Source organism: Ostrea edulis, chromosome 6 (genome assembly GCF_947568905.1).
Source record: "Ostrea edulis chromosome 6, xbOstEdul1.1, whole genome shotgun sequence".
Lineage (NCBI taxonomy): Eukaryota > Metazoa > Mollusca > Bivalvia > Ostreida > Ostreidae > Ostrea > Ostrea edulis.
Genome location: NC_079169.1, coordinates 39,789,083 through 39,815,101, shown reverse-complemented (window position 1 = coordinate 39,815,101; position 26,019 = coordinate 39,789,083). Strand labels below are relative to the sequence as shown.

Sequence of the window (26,019 nt, the reverse complement as noted above, 5' to 3'; positions counted from 1 at the left end):
ATCGCGCCCACGCTGACCGACTTCTGTAAGGCCGTAGTCAGGTCAGCCTCGTTTTCAGCTTTCAATGGCGGACGCGTGAATAGAGTCTATTAACAACGTAGTATACAGTTGATTTCTTCGAAAGAATATATTAATTTATCTTGCAATAGTAAGTTACAAATGATGAGAAGGCTCAAGTGAGCTTTTCTAATCACATTTTGTATGTCGTCCGTCTCTTTATCCATAAACTTTCACATTTTCATCTTTTCTATCTCATCTGAGCCAATTTCAATCAAACTTGGTACAAATCATCCTTGAGTGAAGAAGATTCAAGTTTGTTCAAATGAAGGGACATGTCCCTTCTTCAAAAAGGAAATAATCACGAAAATGCCAAAATAGGGTGGTGTCATTTAAAAACCTCAAGAACCAATGGTCCAGAAAAGTTTACATTTACATGAAAATTTCCTGACTTAGTGCAGATTCAAATCATGGCCCCCGCATGTAGGGTCGGCCACAATAGGGGATCAAAGATGCAAATGCGAGTATATAGGGAAATCTCTAAAATCTTCTCAAGAACCACTGGGCCAGAAGACGTCAAAGTTATATGTAAGTTTTCTGACATAGAGTAGATCCAACTTTAGGCAATTCATGTTTTCCGGGGTTGTATGGGGCCAGAATAAGGTCATAGTATGAAATAAAAGTTCTTCCTTAACAAATCTATATAAGGAATATGAAAGAAATATCAGAAGATATTGAACGGGTCAGAAATTTAGGGGATCAAAGTGTTATAGGCTGATATATAGTGAAAACCTTTACATGTATGAATGTTAACAAAACCGTATTTTCATTACATGTAGATAAGGGATTTGATTTGATTTGATGTTTTCCGCCACACTCAACAATTTTTCAGTTTTATGGTGGCGCCCAGTTTTTGTTGTTGGAAGAGAGAATCCAGATACAATGCACCTGGGAAGAGACCACCGACCTTCCGAAAGTAAACTGGGAAACTTTCTCACTTACCGGCGCGAGCAGGATTCGAACTCTCGCCGACAGAGGTGAGAGGCCGTGTGATTTTGAGCGCGATGCTCTAACCACTCGGCCACGGAGGCCCTTGTAGATAAGGGAAATTTCAAGCAAGTTTCGTATACATGTGCATGATTCAGTTGGTTTTAAGATTTCTTAAACGACGCATACATACGTACAGGTATTTCTGATATATCTCCCCTTAAGGTCGGAAGGAAACATGAAGCCTGATTTGAAGAAGTTACTGTATGATGCATTGCACCAAGTTTTATTGGCATTGACCATGTTGCTCTTGAGAAATCTAGAACGTGAAAAGCTCACACAGTGGCTCTTGAGAAATCTAAAACTTGAAAATCTCAGACGACAAAAAGACGACAGATTAATGTTTGACGGACAAACTTCGAGAAGAAAAGCACATTTAGGCTTTTCAGCTTAGGTGATTTGCCAATGAATGAAGGAGTCATTCTTTATTACTCACCATATCTGGTACACCTGGTGGTCCGGGTGGACCAGGGATACCATGCCCACCGTTAGATCCCGAGTCACCCTATATGAAATAAGAAAAGATCACCAGCTATATGTATGTACTAGTAAAATCACATGTTGTCACTGATTTGAAAACATTGATATCCTCATGCGTGAAAGAACCTTCTATATCAGACAATACGTTATCACACATCAAACTTGATCAGCGTCATCAGACACATTTGTACAAATTAGATTATGAAGGTAAGTTATTGGATGCTTTGTGTTATTGAATGAAAGAATGCCATAGTTGACAGGAATTCTGTTTCACCTAATTTATAAGATTTAAAACATTGAAAGAGCTGTTCTTTAGAGATGACAAGAATTCTGAAATACGTTTGCAAATCTCATTTTATTTACCGTCTTTCTTTTAGATAGAAGCAGCACTTAAACACTGTGCTCTTTTAGTTCAGATCATTGATAGTATACCAAATTCTCGCAACACCCAACATCCAAAGTGTCAGATCTAATAGTAAATTCGAGGTCAAATGAATAAGAATATAAAAAGTACTAAAAATGACCAACAACACGAATAACAGTGAATTGCCAAATTTTCGTCTTCCTCGACAATAGAATATTTACATAGAAAATATGAACTAAATAGAAAATCAAATTAACTCTCAAACTATACTACAAAAGCTGACAACGAAGAAACGTCTACATATTGAAATTATCGAGTGTAATGTGGGCAATAGGAAAATCTATTCTGATCAAGCGTCAAGACTGAACTGAACTACATGTAATCAGTCTTTCGATGGATGAAGTGAAAACATAGAACGAGTAAACTAATCAGCACCGCGTTTAAGCAGTGATTTGCGAACTGGAACACTCTATATCGTGCAAGCAGTCGTCGGTCAGCAGGAAGTAGCTAGATGTTTTAACATTTGATACGACATCATCGCCAACAGGGTCCATGAATGATCGCCTAAGACCTGGTCGACCATATGTGACAACACAACGTCAATAGGCAACGGAATAGGATTACGGCTGCCGTGAGGACGGCGAGGCCCACAATTGGACGCCATGCTAGGGCAATTCACCGTAGAACAGTTTTTAATGAATTTTGAAACGTCATGGGATTCTCTGCAGAAGATCGTACACAGATTTACAATTAAAACCCAATCAACGTTGTTACAGTGTGCAGTGCGCCCGACAGTGGACACTGGTCTTGTTTTCTGACGAACCAAGATTTAACGTCAGTACTGCGTGTGGATGAATGCTACGTAGGCTTGAACGAGACAGATTTAGCGGGGCTACCCCCGCTAAATCTGTCTCGTTCAAGCCTACGTAGCATTCATGCACACGCAGTACTGATGGTTTGGAGCGCAATTAATACAAGAGTTTGCTCCCAATTGGTCATTTTTGCACGTAAAATGGAATGTAGCCTGTGTTTGGCACCATTGATACAGCATCACAGACAAGACAACATATTAGTTTTTCAGCAGGACAATGCGCGCGTACTTCAAGATTGACAAGGAAATTTCTTCAAAGAAATAACATCAATGTCCTTGATTGATCCACCATGCCCCCAGACCTTAATCTGATTGAACATGTCTGGGACGAGCTTGGTAGACGTGTGCACAAGAACCGAATGGAACGTTGCTGGAAGAGTCAGAATATTCGTGAAAGAACCATTCGAGGCATTTGTCAGTCAATACAACGACGTCTACGCGCCACCAGTATTAGCAAACCAGACCAGAATTTTGCCCACCTCTACCGCCTTTGATCTCATATGTATCCTCTAGAGGTTTTAAATTGATGGATATAAGATTTCATTTATCAAAGATTATATAACAAAAATTTGATATGTTTCAAACGGATGAAATAAAAAATAAAACAAAAAAAAAACTACCCAATATCACGTTTTTAAAGTCCCTCAGTATATATAGATGTATTTATCAATGGAATTCGTCAGCTTTAACCATCAGAATCGACAATTTAAATTAGGTTTTACACTCAAGGGTCAAAAGATTTTTCCGCAAAATGACCAACATTATTGTTCATCATTCAGTGATGTTACATTTAATCTCCGATCTTCTTCTAATTCTAGCAATCCGGTAAAAATAGTTTAGGTATTTTTGAAAGTCTGTTTTTAGAGGTTTCCGGAAGTTATACTGAAATTAGAGTCATCTCTCTTTTGTTTACACCTGACATACTGCTTTAAAAATTACGATGGATGGTTTAGGATACAAAGAGGCAGAGAATTATCTAGTGACACAAAAATGCTATTGTTAAACTTGATGAAGGCGGAAATAGCGGTCGAAAAATATCTATAATGTTAGGAATCAATCCTGTAACAGTTCAAATGTTGTAGTTTTTTTAAAAACGATTTCGAGGAATTATGTGGAATCAGCGAAGTGGACGATCTAGAAAGAGAAGTGACAGAACAGACAGACAGCTGATGCGGCTTGTGAAAACGGAATGTAAGAAGAATTTGAAAGACTTAAAGGGAAAGGCAACCTAAAAACAAGATGTGTTTCTGAAACACAAATGCCCCCGATAATGGCCAATTCCGAAAATGGCCAAGGTCACAAGGGCAAATATCTTGGTACCAGTAGAAAGATCTTGTCAACAGAAATGCTCATGTACAATATGAAAGCTCTAATATTTACCATTTAGAAGTTATGACCAATGTAAAAAAAAAAAATAAAAGTAGGTCAAATGTCAAGGTCAAAAGGTTCAATACTAACGGAAAAAAGGAATACTTATGTGAAATATCAAAGCTCTATCTCTTACTGTCCAAAAGTTATTAGCAAGGTTAAAGTTTTCAAAAAGTAAGTCAAATTCCAAGGTCAAGGTCACAGGGTCAAAAATGTTGGTACCTACGCAAATGTCTTGTCACAAGGAATACTCGTGTGAAATATCAAAACCCTATCACTTACTGTTCAAAAATTATTTGTAAGGTTAAAGTTTTCAAAAAGTAGGTCAAACGCCAAGGTCAAGGTCACGGGGTCAAAAATGTTGGTACCCACGGAAAGGTCTTGTCACAAGGAATACTCATGTGAAATATCAAAGCTCTATCTCTTATTGTTCAAAAGTTATTAGCAAGGTTAAAGTTTTCAAAAAGTAGGTCAAACTCCAACGTCAAGTCACAGGGTCAAAAATTTTAGTACCCACGGACAGGTCTTGTCACAAGGAATACTCATGTGAAATATCAAAGCTGTATCTTTTATTGTTCAAAAGTTATTAGCAAGGTTAAAGTTTCGGACAGATTTACAGAATGACAGACAGGACAAAACCAATATGCCCCCCGATCTTCGATCTCGGGGGCATGAAAATTTACTTGATAAATGATAGGGTTAATTATATGATAAAGATTTGTCATACTATTCTTTTGATATACGGCCTAGATAAGCTTCAGTACATGTTTAAAATGTTAAGAATTGAAATTCCCGCCATCTATAGAGGCTGCCATGATGCAGAACTCTTTTGTATTCAAGACCACAAAAATCAATAATTTTGACGTCATACCGTCTATTCCGGTTTTGGTGAGATTCTAAGATTGATTGATGTTTTCCGCCACACTCAACAATTTTTCAGTTATCTGGTGGCGCCCAGTTTTTATTGGTGGAAGAGAGAAACCAGATACAATGTTCCTGGAAAGAGACCACCGACCTTCCAGTAAACTGGGATTCTAAGATCATCAAAGATGTGCATGTGGTAGATTTTACGAATACATTGTAAATAGGTGGATGACTCTGTCAAGCAGTTAATTACACTAATGCTAAGGGGAGATGAGAAAAAGTTTTCCCCCCCGAATTTCCTGACCCAACAAAGTTATTTGAAAAGAAAATACTATGTAAACTGTGGATCCATCATTTGCGTAATGACAAGTTGAGGTTTGGGACATTTAGATGTATGAAGAAACGAGTACCATCTGCCTGGTCTGCGACTCGACTGAACGTCTTCTTTTCTTAAATTCTTCTTGCGAAAGAGCGGGCTCAAATCTATACGGCTCCAAACTTAACTGTTTGTGACTTCTCATGTTTACAGTGCTGCTGATGAAATAAAGCGGAACCGACGGTATGACGTAATAAATTAAACTTCAATGGCGGCGGGTAATTTGAAATATTTAAGATAGATTAATATTGATTTAATTGTTAAGCAAGGATGTTTGTTGTCAGTAAATAATACTTTATTCATAAAGACAACAATGTGGTTAGGAAATGAAAAAACACCTGTGAAAATTAGTGAATCGACAGTGAACAGAAGAATAGAGCTCTATAGTTTACATGAAGAGTTGTAAAAAGATATGTGTAAGTAATATTCAAAAGAAGGGCATGGTGTTGTACTACACTGAATTATACTTTTAATTGGGGGAAAATGAATTTCTCGGATGAAACACAGATTTGTATTGGTAAACACAGTAAAGTGTATGTCTGGAGAAGAGACGATGAAAAGTGGCTTGAATCTTGTCCCTGAGAAAAAAACTGACTAAACTGCCGGTGTTATAGAGCCAGACTTCCCCCATAGTGGGACTTCCTCCGGAAGTCTGGCTCTAGAGTGACCCCCCCCCCTTTCGGAAGTCTCGCTCTAGAATGAGTCCTCCTCCCGATAGTCTCGCTCTAGAGTGAGCCTTCCCCCTGCAGAAGTCTAGCTCTAGAATGAGTCTTTCCCCCGGTAGTCTCGCTCTAGAGTGAGCCTTCCCCCAGCAGACTTGCTCTAGAATAAACCTTACCCCCAGGAGGGGGGGGGGGGGGAGAGACTCACTCTAGAGCCATAACACCCTCTTTAAGTCTCGCTCTAGAGGGACACCCCAGCTTTCATCCCCTCCTGCGCAAACTATGAAATAAATTTTAGTTTATCGGACAGAGAATTGCCTACCTACATGTACCTACCTGAAGTTGTACAAGTTTAAAAGCATAACCGACATTTGTACGCAGATAAAAAGAAACATAAATTCGAAATTTCCTCATTTCATTTTCCAAACTTCTAAAACTAACAAAGGCATAGGTATTGTGTGGGTCAAGGTCTATGGTTCAAACAAAATGACTTATCAATTCCAATGTGTTTTATTCACCGTTTTCTTCTCTTGGGTTTGATGAACGACTTAAGCAAAAACATTTAATGCCCTGCTGAAAAAGGTCTTGGTATCTAAACAATCTCCATAAAGTATATAGTAGTTGATCAGGAATAAATGAAGGGGGAAGTCCTGCTATGGGGAAAGTCTGACTCTACAACTAGTGATAGAGTAGGTCTTCCCACGGGGAAGTCTGGCTCTAGAGTGAGACTTCCCCAGGGGTTCTCCTGTTCCCAGGGGGAAGGTTCACTCTAGAGCCAGGCTTCCAGAGGAAGGCTCACTCTAGAGCCAGGCTTCCGGGCTCACTCTACAACACCGGTCCTGTTGTAAGTGTCATGTTTTGGGGATGTATAACATTTGAAGGTGTCGGCACATCTGTGGATGGGAACATAAATTCTCAAAAGTACATTGATACTTTAGATGAAAATCTTTGGCAGGTGTAACAAAGGTTTTTCCAAACGAACCCTGGATATTTCAGGATAACAATCCTACACCACATCGTTCTTGGCGTACAGGCAACAGGGAAACGATATTTCTGGAATGGTATGGCCAGTACTAAGCCCTGGTATTAACATTCTAAAAATATTTGGAGATACATCAAAATTCGATTGCTGAAAGTATATGTCCATTGACCCTACATAATCAAATCTTTGTATAGCTTCATTCCTTCAGGAATTCGGCGTGTTTTGAAAGGAAATGGGTCTATAATAGAATACTTATTAAAATTGGTTCACTTTCTTAATAATACGGTTGTTTTAATAAGTTTGTTCCAATGCCCACCTTATGTTTTGAAAATGATGTCGGCCATTTTGCGGAAAAACTTTTGATCCTTGAGTATAGATGAATCCATATAGACTATTTAGACATAATGACCCTGATTCTAAGTAGATTATATCATTACTTGTCTTTTCACTAACCCGTGGTCCTTGTCTTCCAGGAGATCCTTGTAATCCCGGAGCACCTGGCGGTCCCTGAAAACAAATATAAAGTATATAAATAGAAGTCGTTAAACTGGATGAAAACAATGGTTTCCACGTAACTGAATCCATATAAAAATCATGCGGAAAATTTATGTTAAGGTTTCCTGTATGGTTTCTGCAGCGTGTAAATGTTAATATCGTTTTCCCAAGTTTTTTTTTTTTATCTAGTTTTAGTCTACGGAAACTGTAGGCAGTTATTCCTAAATATTTTTGCAATGCTGAACGACATCCAAAAATTAACTCAAATTTAGTGTGCCTTCATACAAAAAACTGAATTTTAGATGAGCGAAAATCATAAAGTTTATATTTAGGTGAGAAAATAAAACTAAGTACTTTACACATGTACCATACCTTTACAATTCATTCAAATTAACTAAAATGATATCAGATGAATTAATAAGAGGCCCATGGGCCGTTGTACAACGTTCGCCTGAATCAACTTGGCCCTGCAATTCTTCAGAAGAGTTTTATTAAAAACCACAACAAAATCGTTGGCTGTGCTTAAAAGAGTAATTATCAATTTCCCAAAACATGCGTAACACTTACACGGGCGTCATCGAGGACTGTGCCGATGCCACTGGAATGCGATACTTCACTCTGAGAAAGAAAATGGTTGTAAATAAATAAGAATACCATTTAGCTTACGAGTATAAAGATAATCATCTTCAAAGCACGCTCAGTTACCTTTTAGATAGTGAACCATAAGCAAAGGAAGCGTATTAGCGCTACAATGACGTGTTTATTTTCAAAATTTTAGTTTGTAAACTTTACACTTTGATCTGCAAATTTTACACTTTGGTCTGTAAATTTTACATTTTAATCTGTAAAATCTACACTTTATTCTTACATTAAGATTAATATTTTCTATAATTAACTAATCATTTATTCTTTACAAAATCGTGCAAAAAAGACCCCACATAATCAAATATTTGATTATTCTTACTTATCACGTAAGTGCAAAATTTATATATCAATGAGTAAATTTTATAGATTAAAGACAGATTGATTGATTGTTGTTTTCCGCCACACTCAACATTTTTTCAGTTATCTGGTGGCGCCCAGTTTTAATGGCGGAAGAGAGAACCCAGATACAATGTACCTGGGAAGGGACCATCAACCTTCCGAAAGTAAACTTTGAAACTTTCTCACTTACCGGCGCGTGCGGATTCGAGCAAGACAGATTTAAGTATGAATTTTACAGATCAAAGTGTGAGATGTACAGATTAACGTGTAAATTTTACAGATTAAAGTGCAAATTTTACAAATTATAGTGTAAATTTTACAGATTATAGTGCAAATTTTACAGATTATTGTGCAAATTTTACAGATAATAGTGCAAATTTTACAGATTAACGTGTAGATTTAACAGATTAAATCGTAAATATTACAAATTAAATTGTAAATTTTACAAATTGTGAAAAATGAAAAAAAGTATCAATGTTGCACTAATACGTTTCCGTAATAAGCAGATTTACTTGAAACACAAGTCAAGTTTTAAGGACAACGAAGCTATTCGATTATTTATAATTATATATTTGGAATGTGTTTGTTATGACAACATCCTTTAATATTAAATGTAACACGCTTTTTTATTGGTTGAACAATCATTGGTATATCGTATCAAAAACCCTCTTCCAGAACTATATTCGACTGGAATGTTGGGGATTCCTCTAAATGGTTCATATTTGTTAGTCCCCTGACGACGAAATCGAAGGGGACTTTAGGTTTGCGCTCCGTCCGTCCGTCCGTCAGTCCAGTTTTCCGCACTTTTTTCTCTGTTCTTGCAGATATTTATTTTATTTGGTACATTGCTTTGCCTTAACAATTTACTGATCAAGTTCGAATTTGGTCGCGGTCCGTTGATTTTTTACTTAGTTATGACCCTTAGACTTAATTAGAAAAATAGTGTAAATTATCAGTTTTCCAGACTTTTGTGATTGTGCTTGCAGATATTCATTTGATTTTGGTACATTGCTTTGCCATAACAAGTTACAGATCAAGTTCGAATTATGTCTCGGTCCGTTGATTTTTTATTAAGTTATGGCCATTGAACTTAGAAAAATAGCATGAATTGTTAGTTTACATCCAAGTTTTTGATCTCTGTAGATAAGAGTACTACACCCATTAAAACGTCTAGCATAGTAATACAACAATATAGCTAAATTATTTATGATCACCTACATGTCACAGTTTATTGACTTGGTTAAAGACCTAATTAAACCTAATTATAAATTTCTCCTTTCCCCCCCCCCCCCCCCTGGTATAGTCTTTACTCTAATAGTAGTTGATTTCCTATCCTGGTTCCCCAATTTTCCCTTTCACCAGATTACCCTTTTAATGAACTTTGAATAATGTGGTACAGTAATTTTTGCAACCGATAGGGGACTATGTATTGCCATGCAATACTCTCAGAATGATTGTTGGTCTTATTATAGATTGGGAATCCTGCAAAGGAAAACTTTTAATAGTTCTATCGATCATGATAAATTTATTCAACAGAAACGAACAAATATCAAAATAGAGAATCCATAATGTTCTACCTGAAGATGGTTGAATATCGATTTGCGTAATCATGCACCTGCTATTCTTAAGAAGTTATTGTTTCGTGATAATCCCGATATTCACACATTTATTGCCATATGAAAAATTAATTCCCCATCCTATCCTCCAGGGCCAGGGCTTGAATAAACTGGAATCTATCAATATATACAGTACATGTATTTCAAAACAAATACGTACGTGTATTTTCCGAACAACTGAACATTTAAAACATAATTTGCTCTGAATTAAAGATCTAGGCAGTGCGATATAACCCTAATTATTACTACAGTCAGCGATGACCATGATCACGTGTTCTTCAACATATTTTTTTATCCATGAATCTAAACCTTAAGTGATGGAAATCACTTTACATGCCATTTTTCTATCAACATTAATACATACATATGTCGCATTCAAATCAACACTTATTCCATGTTGAATGTTTTATATATTTTATATTTATCTTACCGCTACTATACTACATGTACCAAAGCTGCAAGCTAACCTAACTTGAACGTTTTCAGCTTTGATACAATGCTTGTGCTTTATGTTAAATCATGGATAAACTGTAAATTCAATGCCATTATACTTGTACATGTGTACAATCATACTCAAAATTCACTGTAACAAACAAAAAACCCTGCAATTTTAATTTAAAATCTAATTTTAAATTCAATTTGAGGTTTCACTTGTAATCCAGAGTGGCGGATGTTATGATATCGTTATGGAAATACATGTATTGATATATCGAGCTAGAGCCCAATGATTTATTTGCCTTAGCTAATGAAAGGTGAAAATAACGAACTGTTATCAAACTAATAACTCCTATAAGCAATACAAAATAGAGAGATGGGCAAACACGGATCCCTATATACCAGAGGTGGGATCAGGTGCCTAGAAGGAATTAGAATTCTCTATCGTCCGGTCACACCAGCCGTGAGCCCTATATCTTGATCGGGTAAACAAAATTAGTGTGCCAAGAAAGGTAAGAATGAAGGTTGAATTTTTAGGTTTACTCAGGTGACCTATTGCAATTGGTTGTCGTCGTGCGTTAACAATTGAACATTTTTAACTTCTTCTTGATAACTACGAGTCGGATTCTGTTCATATTTGGCATGATGCATCTTTGGGACAAGGGAGACATCAATTGTAAATTTCAGGACTCCAGTACCCCTGGGGCCCTGGGGTGGGGCAAAAACTTCCCAAAATTGACCAATTTTCAAAATTCTTCTCTACAACTGTACATGTGTAAGAAAAACTAAATGCATAGTGATGTAGAGCCTCTACCAAAATTGTAACTTTCATGATCCCCGGGGTAGGGGTTCTGACCCCAGGGTGGGGCCAAACTTACTATATAGTGTTTTTGTGTAAAACACTTAAATAACATCTTCTTTAGTGTTATTGATACTAGATTGAAACTAAATGGATATTTAGAAAACAAACAGGTAGTCCTTTACCAAAATTGTAAATTTGATCATCCCAGGGGTAGGGGTTGTGGTGTCAGGGTGGGGCCAAAATGGTCAGTTATTAAATGTGTGAACAATAGACATTTTTTTTAATTATTATTTTTCAACATTCTGTAAATAGTTCATGGTATATCTTCATAATATACAAGTAATATAGAATTACATAAGTGTTTATTTCTTTTAGAGAGAGAGAGAGAAAGAAAGAAGGAGAGAGAGAGCTATGAAAATATTTGGTTTCATCTGTTCCAAAGCATCCTCACAAGTAAAGGTTTTGTGATTACGTACTGTTTGTTTGGAGAGTACGTAATCACAAAACCTTGACTTGTGAGGATGGTTCCAAAGGGCATCAAAATTTTCAGTATCACCATTTTTATAAGAAATGATTTTTTGTGTTTCATAGAATAACTTTAAAAATGATATTGCAAAACGAACACTCAATTTTTTCTCTGTACACCTTGCTATATAAATATAATATTTTAACCAAAGGATGAGAATATTTTGAATACCCTTGTTTTTCTCAAGGATGCCTACTATAAAAGGCTTTTTTTGTAAAGACTAGTTGACAATTTCTTCTCTGTTCTAAGTAAACTTCAAAATCAGCTAGAAATGATTGAACACAATTACATTCCCATATTATATGTTCTATTGTTTCCTCCTCATTGTGACAAAAGGTACACATTTTTAGTTCACCTTTTTTATTTTAAATAAAAATGAGTTTGTTGCTAAATTTTTTTAAAGTATATTATATTGGAACCATTGAAGTTTACTATTTTTTGTTATTATGAAAGGTATTTTGTGGATTATTTTCCACTCAGTATTATCTATTTCCAAAAGTTCACTCCATCTTCTTTTGCCTGTTGTCACAGAGGAATTTTTGTTGAGAAGTTCATTAAAGTATTTGGACTTTCTACATTTCAGCACATTGTATATGTTTGACATAATTAATGGATTTGCCAACTTTTTAAAACTTATGTTTTTGGAAGACGTTTTAATCCAAGTCTTTATTGCATGAATGATGCTTGCATATTCTAAGAAATTGATTTTCACATTCGGATAAGTATCACAAAAAGTGTCATAGCTAAAAGAAACTACCATATTCTTCAATAATATCATTTATGTGTCTAATGTTACTGTCAAAGAGTTGTTTATTTAAAAAAAGTTTTCCCACCAATATGAATCATATGATTATAAAATAGAGGTGTATCTGCAGTAGTATTTGATTCTTTACCAGCATTTTGTAGTTCAATCCAGGATTTGAATACATCTATCCAAAAGTTGTTTTTCAAGGATTTCAAGAGTAATTTGACATATTCAATCCCACAAGAAATGAACGTAGTTAGTTCAAAGCCAGGTATTTAGTTATTCGTTCCCCTGTTTGTAGAAATAAGTTGTCGTATCCAGAATCATTTTATTGATGCTATGAAAGATTTTAGATTAATCGTCTTTAGACCCCCATCTTCATATTTCTTAACAAGAAGATCATTTTTTTTTACTCTATGAGTTGAACCATTCCATACAAATGAAAATAACATTTTTTTTTTCTATTTTTTCTAATTCTTTACAACAAAACACATGGGTTGGGGATAGACATAAAAATATGATTCAATAGAGGTAGAACTAATGTTTTAATGACTGTAATCTTGCCAATGGGGGTTAAATGTCTTTTCCCTGATTGATTTAGAATGGATTTGAATTTTACTAATTTTGGATCATAATTTAGCTTAGGCATTTTGTGCAATTTAACATCAAAAATAATTCCTAACAGAGTGAATTTAGTAGTTCGCCATTTGAGATTACTGTTGGGTAATAAAATGTCATTACTGTATTTTTTTTAGCCAATCCATACGGTGTGAGTTTTAGAATATTTGATACATAAGCCAGACATTTCCGAAAATTTTTGTAAGGTCCTTAGAGTTTTCCAAAAGACTCTGTTCACTTCCATCGAGAATAATTGAAGTGTCGTCAGCTAGTTGAGATTTTTTTGTTCAATATTTCCAATAATTATGCCTTTAATATTGTTATTTTTTTCTCTTATTTGTATTGCTAGAATTTCTTCACATATTACAAATATATAAGGTGATAAAGGGTCTCCTTGTCGGCACCCTCTCTGAATATCAAACACTTCAGACAGATTGCCGCCTTGGTTAACTGTAGACGTTATATTTGTATTTTTAAAAAAGGCTAACCTATTTTCTAATAGAAGGACCAAAATTGAAGAAATCCAAAGTTTTTTGTATGAAATTCCACAATAAAGTATCAAAAGCTTTCTCAAAGCCAATAAGTAGCAAAAGGCCTGGGATATCATCTTCTTCAGTATAGTGCATACTATCATATATTAACCTTGTGTTTTCTCCAATATATCTGTTGGATATGAATTCTGTTTGATCTGGGTCAATTATCTTGTCTAGATGTTTTTTGGGTTTTTTTAAATCTAGCTGCAATAGAACCAGAGGCAATTTTGTATACTGTATTCAATAAAGTTATAGGTCGCCAGTTTTTTAGATACTGCTTAGGTTTGTCACCTTTTGGTTACAGTATAATTACACCATGTCTTTGTGTGATAGATATAATATTATTTTTGTAACCATAGTTAATGGATCTAACAACATACACACCAATGTATTACATTTGGCTGTGTATTCTATTTAGCGCCTTTGGCGGAACACAGCTTCCGCTAAATCAAGTACATCGCTAAATGCCATCCGTAAATCTAGATGTTTAAAGTAATTCAGGAATACGCTAAATCAAATCTACGCTAACTTGTTGCAAAAACGATTTCCGTCAAATATCGTACACGCCAAATATAATACGTTTACAGTATTTCCAGAAGACTTTAAAAAATTCAGCAGAAAAACCATCAGACCCTGGCGATTTGTTTTGATTTCATATTTATAAGTGTATTTGATGCTTCATTTAAAGTAAGTTCACCCTCTAAAATTTCTTACTCTTCATTAGAGAGTTTTGGGATACTATCATAAAATAATTCATTCTCTAAATCAAAATCAGCATTATTCAGATTGATTTTGTACAAATTTTCATTTTTTTTTTTTTTTGTTTCAATCAAAATTTGTGACTGATCATATAGTTTATCTCCATTATCCAATTCCAACTGAGGTACGATTTAACTTGTAAAGTTTCTCGATTCAAGATTACAAAAATAATTTGATGGGTTTTCTCCCTCTTCTATCCATTTTGCACTGCTTCTAATATAATTTCCTTGTAGCCTATATTTTCTTAATTTTTCTAACTCTTGTTTTTTGCTATGTAACTCATCAACATTACCTTCAGAAGCATTCTCTTCAATATTTTTAATTTCTTTCATTAAAACTTGTTCTTCCTTATTCTTTTTCTTTTTGATATATGTAGAGTAAGAAATACTTTTACCCCATTATCTCAAAAAGCAAAGTTTCAAGGAACAGTTGATCGTTTATAGTGAAGAAGATGTTCTCATCTGCCATTTTGTGTATGTTGTCCATGTTGTAAACAGGGACTGCGTACTGCTTCTTAACCTTTAAAATAATATCTCTAATACTTTCTAGATATTTATCATCATACAGTAAAGAGTTATTAAATTTCCATAGTCCTCGTCCTTTCTTAAATTCATTAAAAGTTAATGACAAGGATATTGCAGAGTGATCCGATCTATAGCTAGACTCAATGTAACAAGTATTTAATCTAGATAACAATAATTCAGAAAGTAAAAAACAATCCAATCGACTTTGTTTCAGTGGGGACTTATTCCTCCAAGAATATCTACGAAGATTCTCCTGTAATTGTCTAAAAGGGTCTATATACCCATAAGTTTCTATCATTTCTAAATTTTTATCTCTAGCCTTTGGATTATTTAAACACTTTTAGTTATAGCAATCGAGGTTTGGGTTTAAAACCAGGTTAAAATTTCCACACCAAATAATATTTTCACACTGCATGTCATCAATATGTGTCTGTATATTTTCAAAAAATACAATATACATTTTTAATTTCCTCTTGATAACTATCATTCCAATTCTTTTTCAAATTTGGTATGAAGCATCTGTGGGACAAGGGGGACATAACTTGTAAATTTCTGGATTCCTGCACCCTTGGAGCCTTGGGGCGGGGCAAAAACTTCCCAAAATTGACCATTTTCAAAAATCTTTTCCTCTACAACCGCACATGTATAAGAAAAACTAAATGCCTAGTGATGTAGAGCAGGAAGGCCTCCACCAAAATTGTAAATTTCATGATCCCTGGGGTAAAGGTTTTCACCTCAGGGAGGGTCCAAACTTACTATATAGTGTTTATGTGTAAAACACTTAAATTACATTTTCTTTAATGTTATTGATACTAAATTGAAACTATATGGATATTTAGAAAGAACAGGTAGTCCTTTACCAAAATTGTAAATTTGATGATTTCCGGGGTAGGGGTTCTGACCTCAGGGTGGGGCCAAACTTACTATATAGTGTTTATGTGTATATCACTTAAATAACATTTTCTTTAGTGTTATTGATACTAAATTGAAACTAAACGGATATTTAGAAAGAGCAGGTAGTCCTTTACCAAAATTGTAAAGGAGTATAGCGCACTTGGTATGCAATTTCGCCTACATAAATACTTTATTCTTGAATATCATTCTTTACAAATATTCTGCTATACAATGTCAGTTTATACTTGTGTTTACCCAAATTACGCAATAAACATATCTATATGTTGATATTATCTTTATTTGATAAGCATAAAGATCACCGTGATTATATAGAGTATATAGTAGATGTAATGTAATCGGCATAAAAAATTGTAAACTGTTGCAAAAGGCCACCCTAAACCAGAAATAAAACACTGAAATTGTTTTACTTGAGTATGATTGTACATACGTCCATTTGAGGAAATTTGGTTTAAGGTGGCCTTCTTGTTGAAAATGGCTAAAATATGACAAAAATCGTTCTCAAAATTTACCTTGAGATTAAGCAGCATGTCAAACGTTAAACCTTTAAACTTACATGCCTGGGTGGCCTAGTGGTTTAGGTGCTCGGTAATCTTCCACTTAAGCCATACATTCCGAGTTCAAGTCCAATATTTTCCTAATTTTTTTTTTTTTTTTTTTTTTGCTTTTCATTTTTTAGGTCGTTTTCTTGTTGAGGGTGGGGGGGGGGGTGTTATAAATGTGATACATATATTATAACAAATATTAATCATTTTCATCACAACTTCCAATATTTGCAAGTTACGACTTAAAGTAAGGGAATTTATTCCGAGATCACTGTAGTTCCGGTTGTTACACATTACATGTTCCTGTGTGCACAGGATTTTCAAACCGTAATGTGGCTGACGAAAAGCTAAACAAATACTACAAGAAAAAGGGCACAAATGCACAGTATATAATAAGTAAAAATAGGTCAAGGGAGGAAAAGAGCTCTTAAACAGTTTGACTTCTCAAAAGTAAATATAAAAACTCATGTAGCAACTGTCATATGATATTTAGGCAAAGCTAAACACTCGAATTATCAACCAAAGGCAAATCAACTCATGAAATATATTAAAGGTGCTGCAGTCATGTAAAAAAAAAAAAAGACATTGAGTTAAGTAATGCTATATGTAAAAGGGTTGTTGTGTAATATGAATGCACCTATGAAAATATTGTACTGTTCATCATTCCAAATAGGAAAATGATTTATTGATTTAAGAACGACTCATATAAATGTCAGTAATGCTAAACTGCGGCAGTTATATATCTTGGTTAACGAAACATCAAAAACGTTGGCCTTATGTTTAAATATAACACGCCAGTCTATTATTGGAAACCGGTGTTTTCCATTTAGATTTATGAGTCGGCCGTTTCGTCAGTAAATGCTTTGATGATCCACGGGGTAGGGGTTCTGACCCCAGGTTGGGGCCAAACTCAGTAAACAGAATATATCTGTAAGTTTGCTGATACTGTATAAAGTCTAAATGCATACTTAGGAATAGCAGAAAAGGATGTACAAAAAATGGTAATTTTACACATCTTGTTTTATACTGTTGCTGAACATTAGAATTTAGCTCAGATATTCAGAACAGGACTTTCTTTTGTAGATTTCATAGCCCTTGGGAGTAGTGATAATTTTACACTAGTACTCAAATGACCGATAAGGCCTGTGGGCCTCTTGTTTCATCTTCAGAAGCTGCGTTTTCGTCTTTAAAACAATTTGAATATCCTTATGTTCACGGTTTACACTAATTCAAGGACCACTTAAGTTCAACTCTTTAAGAATTCAAATATGATATTCATACTCCCGTCCTAATCATAGGAACCCTTATTTGAACATATCTGAAGCGACACTCTAACTAGTTGCTTTGAATTAAGTTTCGTAATTTATTTTACTCAGAGGTTCTTGAAAGGATTTTTAAATGACCAAGCCTATTCTTATGAATTCCTAATCATCTATCTTTGTACAATGCAAGTGGTCATGAACTTATATGAATGAACTTGAATATCTATATATTTTGCCTGTTTTCAATGAACATTTGACAAAATTGTTATGATAACGTACTTTCGTAACGTTATAATGTTAATGATACTGCAATGATTACGTTATAATGATAGAGTTGTATTCACGATACACTTTCTTACGATATTATATGTTTAAAAATTCACAGGGATATGAACCTTGCATGTTTTCCTTTAGAAAATCACTCCCTAGTAATATTGAAGGTGAAAGAAAGCTATAATCACAATCAGTTTTAAGAAATTGTTGTTAGGAGTAAAAAAAAAAGAAAAAAAAAAAGGCCGTCGCTCTATTTCATCATAAACATTTGATATTTTCTGAAATAAAAAAAAAAGCAGAATAAGATACTTACACTTAATGTTTCCTTTTCATTTTCTCGTGTTTCTGCAATGAAAATGAAAATGTAAAACAACTAGCATTTCATACTGCTACATCAGGAGATTACCTTACAAATCAGCTATTACGAAAGCAACAGAAACAACTCAATATATGCTGTAAGTTGGATACAATTCTTTAAAAACTTAAAAGCTAGATATTTGATACTATTAAGGTTAATTCTTCAATTGGGTAGTGATGAAAGGCGAAGATAACGTACAGTCATCAAACCCATAACTCTTAGAAGCAATACAGAATAGAGGGTTGGGCAAACGCAGACCTCTGAATAAAACAGAGATGGGATCAGGTGCCTAGAAGGAGTAAGCATCCCCTGTCGACCGGTCAAACCCACCGTGAGCCCTATGTCTTGATCAGCAAACGGAGGTATCCGTAGCAAAAATCAGTTTGCCGTTCCGGCCATAAAAATCGGTATGAAACACATCAGACAACATTTGAAAGAGTGCATCAGTAAAATCGAAACAAAGTGACATGAAATTCCACACGCTTTCGTTTTATCTCGGCGAACATGGATAGGATCAGTAAGATGGTATAATTTCTAATGCCGTGATATGCAATGGCAATTTATGAAATACAACCTTGTTTTCGAAGGAATCAAGATATGAAAATGTGGAAGACAAGGTAAGGTATGCAGAATGAACTTGATATTGACACGCATCGAATTCGGAAACGCGCATCATTTCGGCAGGTACGCAGAAGACACATCGAGATATATCGTCACTCACTTCACATATTACAATATGTAGAATAACCATGACCGGACATTGTTTCTCTAAAACTGGTTTAAAGCGGTTGGCACCTGAGATTTGGAGTGATGTCTATTTTTTGGGAAGCGTATTTTTGATTTCTACATTGAAGGAGAATTAGGGAATTAGAAAGAAATACTCGGATCGCAATGCTTGTTATTAAGCAATTTTTGTTTAATACACAAGATATATTATAAAGTTTATGAGATATGTTATATACAATGCAGTTTAAAAGATATCTTATATATTCTATGAGATATATTATCAACTGTAAATTATATATGAGACATCTTATAAAATTTATTAGATATCATGAATTATATAAGACACCTTTATAGAAGAGTAAATATGACATGACATGCATCCCGATAAGTATGAGTGCGCAAACACGCATTCAAATACACATGAGCACACAGAGTGAAATACAAAGTAATTACTACCATTTGTCATGGTTTGATAAGAAAATGGGCACAAATAACACTGCATGCACAGTTTTTGGTTTTAATGAACATAATATTCATGAACACCGCTTTACCACTTAACATGAAAGGCGAAGATAACGAACAGCGATCAATCTCATAACTCCTATAAGCAATACAAAATAGATAGCTGGGCAAACACGGATCCCTGGACACACCAGAAGTGGGATCAGGTGCCTAGGAGAAGTAAACATCCCCTGTCGACCGGTCACACCCGCCGTGAGCCCTATATCCTGATCAGGTAAACGGAGTTATCCGTAGTCAAAATCAGTGTGCCAAGAACGACCTAACAATCGTTATGAAACACGTCAGACAGCATTTGACCCAATGTTAGGTTGTATTGACGAACTAGATCGTTATAACGACCATAGAATTTGCAAAATGCCGACTTCAATCGAGACTGTTGAAACCCTTGTACCATCAACCTTGCCTCGATTTAAAAACTGATCATACGCAGAACAAGCATCTGCGTATTGAATCAGTTGAGAAATATAAACACCATATACAGGCGATGATGGAATATTGCTACATAAATATGGGAAGTTGACGATGGAGAAACTGAAATCACCCCGTTTGTCATACGGTTGAGTTGTCAGTTTACCATTTATATCTACATTCAATAAAATATCTAAGTATGAAGCAGAAGTGGACGACTCTGTGCTGTCTTTAATTTCGAGCTCACAGGGATATATCGAATCGACATATGAATGAAAGTTATTATTGTTAATAGACAAAACGTCATCAATATATCTAAATGTCGAATTGAAGGCCACAGCAAGAGATTTTCTCTTCTAACGTAGAAGTTTTTTAATAAATTCTGCTTCATATGAATATAAACAGGTCAGCTAATAATGGAGCACAATTCATGCTCATGGGAATTCAACAGACTGTTGGAAGACCTGGTCACCAAAGACCACGAAAATTTTGTCAATGAGGAACTCTAGCATATTTTTTATTTCAACTTCAAAGTACTTGTGAGTGGATTCAGAGTGGTGTTTAACATAGTAATTTTTGGATGACTGATCACTAGATATGAATATTTTCTTTTTCCATTTTTTGTTCAAGAAGCAACTGTCAATGATGTTAAAAAGTCTAGTCTTTAATTTATCGTGAGGAATGGTCGTGTTAAGTGTTGAAAAGTGACATAGTCATAGGATTTGATGTTATTGAGTTGGGAAAAGTTTTGCGATTTCAGGTTTATTAAAAGTACTTTAGAATTTTTTAGAATCCACATTTGATTAACACAACTTCTGGCATATGTAGTAGCACAGTAAGTTTGAAGTTTCTCCTTCACAACTGTTAATATTTTCGTGAGGACCAACGATAGGGGCTAGGTAGAGCACTTACTGAATCTAGCAGTGTATCTTTCTTTGTATGGGTTTTTATGTAGTTTAGGAATCCAGTATAGGTAGGTAACTCATATTCATTTGACCCATTGACAGGGATATTAAATGTGTCTAAAACTGAAGCATTGTTTTGAAGAATTTCATCTTTTGAAAGGGCAGTTGGAGTATACATGTAAGTGTGATTAGAAAACGTGGAATTAATGCCAAGTTCGTTTGAAATACAGTTGTAATAATGAGTCTTACAATAAAAGACAATGTTGTTACCAGCTTTGTCAGCTTGAACCAAAACATATTCCTCATGTAACCTAATTCTTTTATCACTTCTGGTTTACTAGACACAGAAGGATAGATGGTACGTATTTTTGTTTTAATATGTCTAATGCGGGATCTTAATATTCCTCTTATGCTTTTAACCCATTCTGACAATGTATCAAGTTCTTCTTTTTCATATGTAGACCATCGGCTGTCATTATCTTCGACAGAATTCATAATAGAGAGATAAAGTTCTGTCTGTTCAATTGAAAGACCGAGGTTTTCTATATTTAGGACCTTTTAGAAAAAGTGATATGAGGCTATATTAACATCACCAGTAATAACATGTCGAGCTGGACTATAAGTTGAAAGAAGATGAAGAACAAGAACATGTTGGTGGATTATATATAAGATGGTATATATCTAGGCACTGCAAAGTCTATATTCAGGTGTTGAAAAATCCAAGTATAGACTAGATGTGGCTTCTTCAAATAACGTATGTAAAACTCTCAATGGAACATAGTAGAGTTTTGTACAAATATGATGTAGACCTAATTGTCTGTTGACAAAAGTAAAAGTGAATCAAGCGTGACATAATTTATACTTGGTCTTTTATATGAACGATGTCCATGACTGCGTTTCCGTCTTTGAGTATTGGGAAAGAGTCCCATCACATTCACGTTATTTCCCTGTGGACAAGCCAAATTCCCCACATCATATACATTATCATTGCATCCATATAGAAATGCAGTACCTAGGTTCCTGATCCAGTGATCTTCTCGTTGTCTACGAAAAGGGGTATTTATTGTTGGATTGTTTGTGCGATGGTAATTTTTTTCTTTCAAATTCCTTATCCTCATGGACAAGATGGAGTAGTCCGGTGCATTAAAATGCTTGTAAAGAAGTTGGTTACTACCATTATTTATTTGAAATCTGTGCCCCGATATTCTTTTATTAAGTGAAGCCTTAGTTTCTGCCACATATATTAAGCCACACAAGTTATACTCAATAGCTTAGATAACGTTAGAAGATTTACAAGTCAAAAGTTTTGGTACAGAAACTACGTCCAGTGAGATTACTATTAAATGACTTTCTAGTGATCAGTATAGCACAAGTTTTACTATTTTTTGCAGAAAAGTTTGAAACTATCAGTACTATGATGAACAAAATTAAAAAATGGAATTTAAGCCAACTACTGTACTAGCGATAAGAATAAAAGTAAAATGCACGAAAAAGCTTTAAAATTGATACTTTTACAAATTATGCATCAAATTGATCAGGTGGAGTAAGCAAATCTATAAATTTGCAACTTCATAGGTATGAAGCACTTTTCATACATGGAATTGGCTCTCTCAAAATAATAGAGGCATTATTTTTATAAGTATTTAGCACAGAGTTGTCTTTCTCTCTGTTATTATGTTCCCCAAACAAAGTTTGGGAACATATTGTTTTTACTCTGTTTCTTATTATGTTCCCCAAACAAAGTTTGGGAACATATTGTTTTTACTCTGTTTCTTATTATCATTATTATGTCTCCGAACACAAAGTGTCACTTGCGGTCGCGAGATAGGCCGAATAACCGTTTTTCAAATGACATTTTGTCCGGCCGTTTTCTCATAAACGTTTAACGATTGAGTCTTGAAACTTTCAGGGATGATTGATGGTGACTTGCAGCTGTGTAATAAGATTTATCATTGTCATCCGTCACTTCCGGTCGCCACCCAAAGTGAACGAAAGAAACGTCAAATATCAAATTTACACTTTTGAAACAAAATGTGCATAGAATAATTAAGTGTCTTCTGGAGTTTCAGTAAATGTTACACTTACCGGAAGTTTAAACAACAACTTCCGGTTTTTAGAGAAAACCTTCGAAAAATTCTTCTTTCTTTGCTATCTTATCTCTCGCTAATAAATCAAGTGTTTGATATGGTTTTCACATATATAATTGATATTATCAATCTTCAGAGTATAGTGAATTTTTTTTTTCAAAATTCACTTCCGTTCGTTAAAGGAAGTGAACATGAAAAAAATATTTGTTGCATAATAAACTTAAAAGACCTCCTGAAACTGAATAGTGTGGCCTGAATCTAATTTGCTTGTTTCTATTACGAGATTTGATCAATTAAACACTCTTAAGTTAAAGGTTTATGGGGGTCATCCATTATTTCCCAGTATGCATCTGTGCTCTGACGTAGATGAGACACATTGCTGTTGTTGACTGGGTCACTATTATACAGCAGAAAATTATGGATTCATATTAGAATTGATGGATAAGGTTTTGGAGCAAAAAGAATTGAAGTCAAATCTAATTACAATACATTAAGAAAAAAAAAGAAAACACTACTACAAAATATCTCCAGCTCCTCCAACTTCTGAAATTACTCAGAAACACTAGTACTGTTATATTTCAAGATTCCAAATCAATTAATTTTATTAGATTTTAAAATATTTGGAGATAATTAAGATGACTGTGTCATGAAAGTACTGCAATATAGGCATATAATTTATATATTTTATAATAATTGATGTACAAGGACCACAGATAAATTTCGGAAATTCAATTTACAGTTATATTATTTATTTACACTAATAAAAATTACTTATTCAGAATCTGTATCAAAGTCTGAGGTTTCAAGAAATCCTTTATAATTGCAGTGCTCTTTAGGAAATGCTTCTTTAATTTATGTCACAACAAATGAAGGTAAACCTACTCTGATCCCCCCCCCCCCCCCCCCCCGAGGCTGACCACGTCTGACCTAGTTGATAAACTGTCTGTAGGCCATAAATCTTGATAGCATGCCTGAAACAGAATTGTTACTGTATTCTATCACGTGTGCGTGTAATTGGAAATATTTACACACAAATGCCATGTTATGTTTAGATTTTAATACATGTGAATACAAAAGGTATTTTTCATTTTCGTGTTTTTCTTACTTGTTTAACAAGTTAATTCCAAGTCCTCTGAGACCCTTCCTCTTTGGATACATAAATCCATGGATAAATGTAAGCTGTATCAATTATAACAGGACTTAGACACGCCATGTCAATATATGGGTGTAGAGAAGAACCGCACTTTATGTGCATATCCATGTAATCTGACACAAAATGTTCAAACTCATGACAACAAAGACACCCCTTGAATGTACATAATTCCTCTCTCATTAAAATCATTTGCTGGTAAAGAAGAATTATTCTGAGAAGCAATTTCTTCCTCTGTAACATCAGGTTCAAACTGATATCCCATATTTAATTCACTTTCTGCTGATGACACTTTAACGTTGATGCTTACAATGTGCCAAAAATACACAATGTGTCCTACTGACATCAGTATCAGTGCTGCCCTCTAGTGAATGCTAACAGATAACCGAGCAGGGAGATAATAATTTTTTCAATATGGCAGCTCCCAAGGATTGAAAAAATTAGTTAATCTTTATGAAATATCTCCCTACTAAAGAAAGCTACATCTTATTGATTTTTCAGAATTCATTATATTCATCAAAATGACAAATTTAAACCCTTTGTCACATTTTCATGTTCACTTCATTTAAATAACTACGATTTCCGGGGTTTTTTCTCCTGGCGTTTTCTCATAAATAATCAAAGATTGAGTCTTGAAACTTTCAGGAATGTTAGATTGTGATTTGTAGATGTGACATACGTGTTTCAATTTTGTTGCCGTCACTTCCGTCATCCACCCAAAGTACGTATATATGTAATTTTTCATTTTTTTTTATTCTAACGCTCATAACATTATTTAATACAATGTGATAGGTCATACCATTTCCACCAGAAGTTGGTTGTTCGAAACCGGAAGTTGTCCCAAAACTCAGTATTTTTCAAGGAAATTTTTAATATGGGGTCCTACGCGATCCATTTGGGATTTTTAGTCGTTTTATGGACTTCTGAGATACACGAAAGTGAATAAAATAAAACCGAAATTGTTCATAATTGATAAATCGTGTCTTACATGTACGTGTTTATTTCTTTCATGTATAGTCGTTCTTCACTAATTCAATTCTTCCAGTTAAGATCCTATCTCGTCGCAAATTGGACGGAAGACCTATTTGTTGCTCGCAACGAGATCATTTCTAGTTAAGGTCTTCCGTCTCCAACGAAAGACCTTCTATTATTCTATTGTTTCTTTTTCACTTTTTTTTAATTATTATTAGGGTTTTCCGTCTTCAGCGGAAGACCTTTCTATTATTCTATTGTTGATGTTTCACTTTTCTTCTTATTATTATTCTTTTTTTTCTCCTTACCGATTTTGTGCAGAAGATTTCTCGGAGATGGTTGGATCAATTTGCTTCAAATTTTCAGGGCTGATGCGTTGCCATTGGAAGTTTGAAAAATCACTTCCGGTTGGAAGTTATCCCGCTTTTATCGATTTTCAGATGACCATTTTGTCCGGACAAAAACGACAAAAGCTAGAGCGCTGAAATTTTCAGTGATGTTAGACAACATGTTGTAGTCGTGCACCTGGGTTTTCAAAATTTCCGGAAGTGCCTAGTATGGAAGCTCGGTAGGGGTCGTAAATAGAGTTTTAAAAAGTGCCTAATTTTTTTCCACGTTTTAAATCAGAACTTTTTACTCGTAAATATTTTGTTTAGACATATATAACAAAAGTTGTACAGTGCATTGAGATCTTTCGTGCCGTATCAAAAAATGGGCCCATGGGACTCATGGCTCGCCCGAACCATTGAATTTCTGTTACAATGATTTACTTTTTTCTCACGAAACTATTGATAAGACATGTAGAATAAAAGTTGTTCAGTTTTGCAAGATTTATCTAATGATATCAAAAA

The 26,019-nt window shown here is 34.7% G+C and overlaps 1 protein-coding gene across 1 annotated transcript in view; it reads right to left on the bottom strand.

Annotated features, from left to right (window-relative positions):
* The window catches only part of LOC125646538 (fibril-forming collagen alpha chain-like), a 283,991-nt gene that overhangs the window by 224,229 nt on the left and 33,743 nt on the right, over window positions 1–26,019 (bottom strand). Inside the window, exons 3-6 of the mRNA XM_048872886.2 lie at window positions 18,354–18,385; window positions 8,074–8,124; window positions 7,465–7,518; window positions 1,481–1,549 (exon numbers count right to left, since the gene is read on the bottom strand). Of these exons, the coding sequence (XP_048728843.1) occupies window positions 1,481–1,549; window positions 7,465–7,518; window positions 8,074–8,124; window positions 18,354–18,385 (206 nt within the window). The remainder of the gene's footprint in view (window positions 1–1,480; window positions 1,550–7,464; window positions 7,519–8,073; window positions 8,125–18,353; window positions 18,386–26,019) is intronic.